An 8,710-nucleotide genomic window follows, 5' to 3' on the forward strand; every position below is an offset into this window, starting at 1 on the left:
AAAACCAATGTAAGATGGGGCAAGGATACCTAGACCCCGGGGCTTAGAGTACGCTTGGGGAGTGTGATCGTGTGTACAGTGTCTCTTTATGTCTGTCTCCACGTTGGGTGAGTGTTGAGTAAGTGCATATGAGAGCATGAGGGTGGGAATGGATGTTTGTATCTGTGTGTGCCTGTTTGTCTGTGTCCATATGTCAGGTTGGGTATCAGACGCCACCTCTCTGGGGACATCTCAGGCCCTCCAAGGTCTGGAGGCCTATCTCCCCCCACAACTTCCCCTGCCAGTGACAGACGCCCTCAGACACCGGTGCGTTGGTGGGTCTTGGATGAGCGTCCAGGTACACACCGGCTCACTCCTTGGTGGCTGCTTATCGGGGCCTGGAGCCTGGGGCTCGCTCGGGCCACTTCGGGGGTGGGGTGCCCTCGGCCTGGGGCTCGGTCACTCTGGCGCAGCTGGCTGCCGGTGGAGCTCCCGGGCATGTCACTGCAACCCCCCTGGCTTCTGCTCCGCGGCTGCTGAGTGACCCCCCCCCCCCCCCCCCATCTGGGACTTTCCTCAGCTCTTTCTGGGACAGTGGCGCGGCTGCCCCTCTGTTGGTCTTCCTTGGTCTCTTGTGTTCTGGGGGCCTCTGGATGTCTGGAGTTTTGATCTCCTCCATACCTGCTTCATGCCCTGGAGGACGGGGCTGTGGCCTCCCCCACACCCTCTAGCAGATCATTACATGAAGGAACCTTTTAAAAACAAGTGTGTTCATGCTCACAGGTGTACACACGGGTGCTCACACACACAAACTACACCCTTTTTACCTTAAAGCACACTGTGCGCTGTCGATCTTACTTGCTGCACAATAATGTTTAATATTTAGTATTTACTGTTATATTCCCATAGATCATCATGATGTTGTTTATTCTATTGCTCTAGTCTTCTTCTGCTTGTTTGCTTTTTTTCTCAACAGGTGATCCAGGAAAAGAGAGGGAAAAAAAGGTGATGAAGCAAATTTTCATTGTCTTTTCTCTCTCTCTTTTCTCCCTTTTCTTTCCCTCTCCTTCCATTAACTTTCTTCTGAACTTTTCTTCTTGTCCAGTCTGGCCTGATTACAATAACTTAGAATAAAAATAACTAATAAAAGAAAAAATGAAAAAGAAAAAAAAAACAATGTAAGATGGACAAGAAAAGTTCAAAGCCATCAGGTGCTCAGTTTAGAAAAAATAGAAAAGAAGAGGAGGAGAAACGAGCAAAAGATACAGGTAAGCAGATGTGTCATTGGCAGGTCATCCTGAAACAATCAGAATCAGAATCAGAATACTTTATTAATCCATAAGGAAATAATGTGGATTACAGTTGCTCCAAAAAGAAATGGTAAAAATAGTAACAGTAACAGACTAAACTCCAAACAATACATTATGTTACAGATTTTAATATTAATTAGTCAGTGTCAATTGTTGATTTGTCCTGTTCTCATTGTATGACGAATTATGATGGCTGTTTGGTAGCCGTTTGCATACAATGCATACTTCCTCTCTCTTCATATGTGTGTGGGGCAGAGGGAGTGTTCGCCCGGGTGCCAAACAGGCTAGGACCGCCACTGAGTGCAATGTTTATACAAAAGGCAACACAATCAGAAATTGGAAGTAACATACAAACACTAGTTTATGTTAATTCTTTTACCCATTAACCCCTGAGGCTCTTTTCCAAACGGAATGATTTCTGTCATATTTTAAGCTACTTGTAGAATAAAATCACTGAGTGTACATTAAAATTAAGTGAATGCGGTCTCTCGCTGTATACATCATTACTGATATACACTGAGTTGTGAAACTCATCATTAAGAATAGACTTGAGGTCTTCAAATCCTGTCTTTATTGTGGAAAGAATCAAGAATGCAATCTGTCATGATTATCAAGGATAAACAAGTCAGTCCTTCAGCCGATTAGTCAAGCCGAGCGCAATGAGAAGCTTCTGGTGAAATGCTGGTATCCTTTCCTTATGGACAGGCCAGTCCAGAATGCAACGTGAACGTAACATTCCTCTGCGGAGGAAGAGTGAGTGAAACAACTTGTGGTCGTGCACATCCTGAAGAAAGACCAGGATGACTGAGTCCCTGCTTTCTTCGATGACTTGTTGAAGTGCATGATAGACTTTAAATCTGGTGACAAGAAAGAGAAGACATTGTGCTATTAAACAATATTATCCGACTAAGATAATTTTGCAACTTTTGCAATAAATAAATGACTGTTTGATCTCAAAATTATAGAGTTAGTGTGTGAACATGTAAAAAACAAGCAATTCGGAGCGCTTAAACCTACAGGTGAATAGGGACAAGTTCTACATATTGCTTGAAATGAACTACTATTGCTTTAAAAACACTATATGAAAGGTGTAAGTGTACTGATTTTTAATCAAAGGAAGGAGAATTTGATAAAACTGCCTTGCACATCACCATTTTTTTTCTTGTACTTAGCTTTCACCTGATACATAAAGTCACAATAAAGCATAATCTAGTGTATGTTTTATTTACCGTCTACACCAGGGATCTTTGAGGAGACTTTCGGTGACGACAAACATGATTTTTCTGGACTTTTTCATATTTGTCACAATGGATTCCACCTGTGACATGCCAGCGACTGAATCTCGATCCTCTAAACAAAACTGGCACTTTTCATTCTCTAAAGGGACCAACCTCCTCTCCACCCAACTGGAGTCTTCCTCCGTACGTATGACATAAGCGTCGTACTCATATTCTCTGCCTTCGTCAACTTTGGCATCACTGAATCCTAATGTGCGATTGATCATTATGTTCCAGTAAAAGTGGATCCTCCAGTCATGAAACCGCACCGTGAGTGCGGTTACAATTAGCAAGATGACGGCTGTGCTGCTCACTATGTAAAGAGTCTGAAATGGGGTCATGTCTTTGCAAGAAAGGGGGTCGAAATCCATGATGGAGTGGTTAAAGTAAGCTCGTGGAGTGTTGCACACATACTCGTCCCTGACATTTGGCACACTCGTCGTATTTGTGGTATTCAACCACGTCACGAACCACAGGATGCTCTCGCATGTGCAGTCGAATGGATTTCTGCCCATGATAAGCTGGGTGAGGTTGCTCATGGGAGTACGAAACACTTCAGGTCTCACGCTTGTGATCAAGTTCTTCTCAAAACGTAATACCTGCAGCGACTTCAGGTCATCGAAAACAGAGTCCTTGAGATTATTTATGAGATTGTTGCTAAGGCTTAGCTCCTTGAGGTGAGTCAAACCTTTCAAAGCCTTCAGTGGGATCTCATCCAGTCCATTATAATCCATCTGTAAGGATTCCAACCTCTGCGCATCTTTGAGAAACAACACCGGCCCACCAAGGTTGGCACTCTTCCACAGTCGGGCCAAGTTGTTGTGCTGGAGTTTCAACACCTTTAGGTTTACAAGCCCCTCTAGCAGATTGTCTTTGATGTTAGCAACATTGTTGTTGCTGAGATCCAAGACAGAGAGGTTGGTCAGGGGTTTGAATGGAGAGTGATCTAGGTTTAGGGCTAAAGCTTTAAGACTTCTCCCCAAAGTCAGGACTCTAAGGTTGGGCACATTAATAAAGGAACTGGAGCTTAGGTCAATTGACTGGAAGTTATTGCTCATGTGAATTTCCTGAACCTGATCTAGGCCTTCGAATTCTCTGCCTGTCAAAGTTTGCTTGATATGGTTGTAATCTAGAAGAAGAACAGTGAGGTTTCGCAAAACAGAGAAGCTTCCGGGATTGATCTGCGCTATATTTGTATTTATAAGATTTAGCCATCTGACTGGTGAATCTGCAAGAGATGCTAAGGTCTTGTTGGTGATGTTTCGGAGTGACGGACAGCTAATCCAGCTTATGTCAAGTTTTTTAAGACTTTTTAAGCCTGCAAAGGTGTGCTCTCCGATTTCCCGGATTGCAGTCCTCTGTAACATCAAACTCTCTAGCATGCCTAATGGCTGGAAAGCAAAATCATCAATAACTGGGGCAGCGGTACGACCTTTCACCAGTGCTTCTGTAAGTGCCAGTTTTTTCAATCTATTGAGCCCCTGAAATGTCCCATTGGTTAGGTGCTTAATGTTATTGTGCGACAAATTTAGAGTTTGAAGTTTAGATAGCCACTGAAATGAGCCGTCTTCAATTTTACCCATGCCATTACTGGACAGATCCAAGAAGGTTAGATTTGTCTTCTGCAGTCCTGTAAAGACTTTGTTTGTGACCATGACTAGACTCATTTTCCGAAGAGAGAGAGCATCGATGGCTGTCCCAGACAACTCTGAGCACAGTTTGGAAACCAGAGTTCCCAAGTTGCCATCCATGATTAAAGTGCGCAGGCCTGAAATGTGCTGAAAGCAGCCGGGCTCCAACTGCAAACAAACAATCACAGAGATTTTTTTTAGTGAGACGGAAAAAGGAAACAAAACAGACAACCGAAAGGAATGTGCTACAGTAACTCTACTTTCTACTGCCAGTTCCGATTTTGATGGAATTTCATTTCCCATTTCTGGATTAAACAAGTTTCTTACTGTTTTTAACAACACAGATGACAGGTTGAGGACTTGCAGAGAGGATGAATGGTCAAGAAATGAAAAGTCATCTTTCTTCAGAGTGGTGAAGTCATTGAATGCCAGGCTGAAGTTCACCAGGCTGGGCAGCTGAGGCTGGGAGCCGAGCTTGGGTGACTGCAGTTTGTTTTTAGAAACATCTAGAAAGGTTAGGTTCTGTGGATTATTAAAGAAGAGGGAGACAAGAAGAAGGGTTATTTAATGCTGTGCACAAGAGGCAAACAATTGATCCACAGCATATGTCAGACAAAATTTCATAAGCAGCACTTCTCTCAGGTCACAGGATAGTTTGCTCCATCTCTCTACAAAGACAGCTCACATATGCACCATCCATCCATTTCATATTAAAATTCCTCGGCTCTTTGGTTTTTTTTTTATTATTGTTTTATTTTATTTTATTTTATTTTTGGTGGTAGGTGGAATTTACGTTACTCATGTGTATTACTTTTGCAGGACAGTCCATAGTTATTAGGTTTTAACTGTTCTTACTTGCCTTTATTTCCATTAAGTACAAATTAAAGAACTCCAAAGGGTCCCCCCCCCAACACCACCATCGTTCCAATCATAAAGAAAGCGTCCCACATTTTTCACTGGCTCTAGTTTTCCAAAGTTAACACTGCAGGGCGGATGCTTTTTTGGTCAAAATGTCTGGCTTTTTTATCTAGTGGCTGTGAAGAAACCAGGAAACATCAAGTGCAGGTTACAATGTCCGTGTCTTTTGTTGCAGATGCATGCAAAACTGAGAGAACTACACGTCACCACAAAGATATAAGTGGTGCAGATTTTGTAATTTAATGGAAACAACCATTAAAAAAAGGAAATACGGCTACAATGAAGACTGGCTGAAGCAAGCGGAAAAAGACTGTCAGACTTTGTTGGGGTGGGGTGAGTCACGCATATGAAATATGTGGCTTGGAAGAAATGCGCTGAGCAACAGATGCATCCCAGCTGAAAAGATGATTGGAAGGCAGAATCCGTGATGAAACAACAGCTAACAACTGCTGTAACAGTTAGTTTAGAAAAAGTTGATATGTGTATTTAATAAGACTGGGAAAAAAAACGCAGTAACTTTCACTTCCTGCTAATCATAGGAAGTTCGGAAAATCGAACTGAAATTAATACACAAACCTCTTCCGTTTACATTTGTGGGACTTGATTTTTGAAGCTATATGTGGCAAAATTTCTCTCTCTCAGAGGAAGTAGGAAGCTCCACATTTCCTCACACACACACACATACTCTTTACCCCAAATTTAATTTGTTTGGATACCAACACATCTGTAGATATCAAACAAATGGCAGCAAGCTTTGGGCAGCAGGCTGTATAACCTAAATCCATGACCTAACCTAACCTAAATCCCCAAAACACTGATCACTGATGATTTGTATGATAAAAAGAAAACTAACTGAAACAGAGCTGTCATATTAATAATGAGGAGCAAACGTACAGTTTTTGGCCTTGAAATATAATTGAGTCAAGCAATAATTAGTCATCTAAGTGATCCGACACATCAGTACCTGCAGTGACGAGAAGGGTTCTCCCTGCAGCTTTAGTCTATTACTAGCCAAGTTCAACGATGTCAGTCGGGTGCAGTGGCTCATATCTCCAGTCTTCAGCAAATGCACCTGATTGTGTTCCAGGTTCAACATCTGCAGCAGAGGCAGTGTTTGGCACAAACCCGCGTCCACCTTGGTGATGCTGTTGTAACCGGCGTCGAGGTGCAGGAGGCCCGGGTACAGGCTTAGTGACAGCGGGGTAATCCCTCTCAGTATGTTGTGGGACACATCCAGGCTGGTGATGTTCCTGGGAAGGTCTGAAGGGATCTCACTGAGGCGGAGGCGACTGCAGTCAGCTCGGCCGTCTTCCACATAGCAGGAGGTCTTCTTCTCAGAGGTATCGCAACGGTACGGTCCCGTCAAAACACAACACGTGACGAGGATCCATGACAGGAGACGGGAACAATGGGCGCACATCATTTCAAAGACCTTTAAAGAAGAGAGAAGGGTGGATTTGCATTCAAATTTGTTGCTGGGATGGTAAGACTAAAGAAAAGGCTGAGAAGCCCTCTGTGGAGCTGGGTGGAACTGAGACATGTTTTTCTTACTTTTTTTTTTTTTTTACTTTCCTCTATATTAATAACAATTATAACTCTACATAATTTGTTTATATAAAAATATAATATTTGGTATACTGGGAAAATTACAAAAACAATGTACCAACGATTTCAATTGTGACACTACACTGTAGAACTAGTAAACACTGTTGTGCAAAAGTCTTGGACCATCCCTCACTTCTTTATACAAGTAGTTTACTTCCAAGGAGCCAAACATCCTTGGGCAGTAGTTTACTAGACTTTGCCTGCAGTACAGGCTGGATAAACCTGAATGGAAAAATAAACAATAAAAGATCACGAGTCATGGATTGACCTCCACTGAGCCCAGACCTCAATATTACTGAAACAGGGTGGGATCATCTCGACAGAGAACAGAACAAAAGGCAGCCAACATTCAAAGAAGAGCTCTGAATGTCCTCCAAGAAGCCTGGAGAACTTTTCCTGAAGACTACCTAAAGATATTAGAAGAAAGCTGCCTAAGAGAGCTCGGGCTATGTTTAAAGCAACGATGATCATACCAAATATTCACTGTCGAGCTCGTTGTTTTTACCTTTTCATGTTTCAATAAGTCGCGGCAACCTTTTCGTATTTCCTATCAAAATATAAAGAGATGAGCGGTGGATCCAGCCCTTTGCGCAGTTCTGTAACTTTGAAAGCTTTCAAAAATATCCGCCCTCGTAATTACAGGGTGACTACAGCGCTCCCACGCTGACCTTACAAGCACACTAATATTTTGAATGCAGTCCATACAGATTTCTTACCAGATGTGAACATTGCACAATACCTTCGACAGTCAGAGTCCAGACAGAAGATTCCCCCTGCAGCTGCACGGCTTCTATCGCTGAACGCACACAGCCACAGCGGCGCTTATGAGGAAATGAAACTGTGGTTTCGTTTCTTCTTCGGTGGTGGGTATCCACTGGAGAGCTAACCATTTCACGCAGGCGGATAGCCACAGATATTGAGATATTAAGTTTGCATAAAATTTATATGCATCATATCCTACACTCCAGAGACACGTCGGGTGATTTGACGTCTAGTTTCCGAACAAACTTTTTGGACTTGCGTGTAGACCGTAGACAGGATTCAGGAAGGCGTGGTGTAAACAGGTTGAGCCAGCCGGTCGTCTATTATGTTCGTGCCTTCTGAAACATTTGTCGGTGGTTTCATATATTAAACCGGGAACCGTTTCTTTAAACATGTTTAACATCCGCGGTGAGTTAAACAGCGACTGAGATGCGCCTGAGCAAATACACTGCTGTGTAGGAAAAGTGTCGTAAATATGTGCAGGTAACAACAGACAGCTGTAGTTATTTCTCTTTTTCTTTTAGGCATCCTTTAAATTAATAGTTAATTATATTTATTATGTTATAAGTTATTAAAACAAAAAAATTGTTACTTTATATTTATTTAGTTAGTTCGTTTTTTTTAGGATATGAAACTAGTCAGATGTCATTTAGGTAGCTCAAAGTTTATATGTGGTACTCTAAAACGCACACTTATTATAGTGACAGGACCAGAATAAATACGAGGTTTTCACTATCCAAAAAAAAAAACAACTGCTGCTTCTCTTTTAAGAGGAGTAGCATCTTATAGCTAAGCACTTGTTATAGCAAGTGAACCACACACCTGTGGGATATGGTTTCCCTTACCCTGATGAGGTTTCGATTTGGGGTCACAAACACAAGGCCTGGGTGCCAGAATAAGCTCTGCTAAGAGTCCAATCCAACCCACTGCATAACTTTGGAAAAACTTAATTTTGAACTTTCAACTGTGTTTTAAAGCTTTTCCTACATGGCTTTTCCCTCATGGTCATTCATACATGTAATATTCTTTATTTTGGTATCAGCCAGGCTCTGCTCTCTCATCTTCAGCTAGTTCAGAATGCAGCTGCCCGACCCTTGACAGGCACTCGTAAACATGAATATATCTGTCCAGTCTTGGCTCGTTTATACTGGCTTCCAGTACGTTGTAGAATCGATTTTAAGACTTTCTTTCTTGTTTTTAAGTCTCTAAATGAGCTGTGACGGGTTAG

General features: G+C 42.3%; 1 protein-coding gene across 2 annotated transcripts; it reads right to left on the reverse strand.

Moving 5' to 3' along the window:
* Nucleotides 1-1,291: 1,291 nt before the first annotated feature.
* Nucleotides 1,292-7,831, reverse strand: tlr3 (toll-like receptor 3). 2 transcript variants are annotated; one of them, XM_082536949.1, is made up of 5 exons: nucleotides 7,437-7,831; nucleotides 6,080-6,547; nucleotides 4,525-4,719; nucleotides 2,519-4,365; nucleotides 1,292-2,146 (listed from the first exon to the last, which is right to left on the reverse strand). In XM_082536949.1, exons 1-5 carry the CDS (start codon nucleotides 7,608-7,610, stop codon nucleotides 1,915-1,917), a joined length of 2,916 nt encoding a protein of 971 aa, XP_082393075.1. In that variant the 5' UTR covers nucleotides 7,611-7,831; the 3' UTR covers nucleotides 1,292-1,914. The 2 variants fall into 2 exon arrangements, with proteins under 2 accessions (XP_082393075.1, XP_082393076.1); XM_082536950.1 differs by having other exon boundaries at nucleotides 7,460-7,573.
* Nucleotides 7,832-8,710: the final 879 nt, after the last annotated feature.

The sequence above is a fragment of the Aulonocara stuartgranti genome (genome assembly GCF_965226115.1).
Source record: "Aulonocara stuartgranti genome assembly, chromosome: 6".
Classification (NCBI taxonomy): Eukaryota; Metazoa; Chordata; class Actinopteri; order Cichliformes; family Cichlidae; genus Aulonocara; species Aulonocara stuartgranti.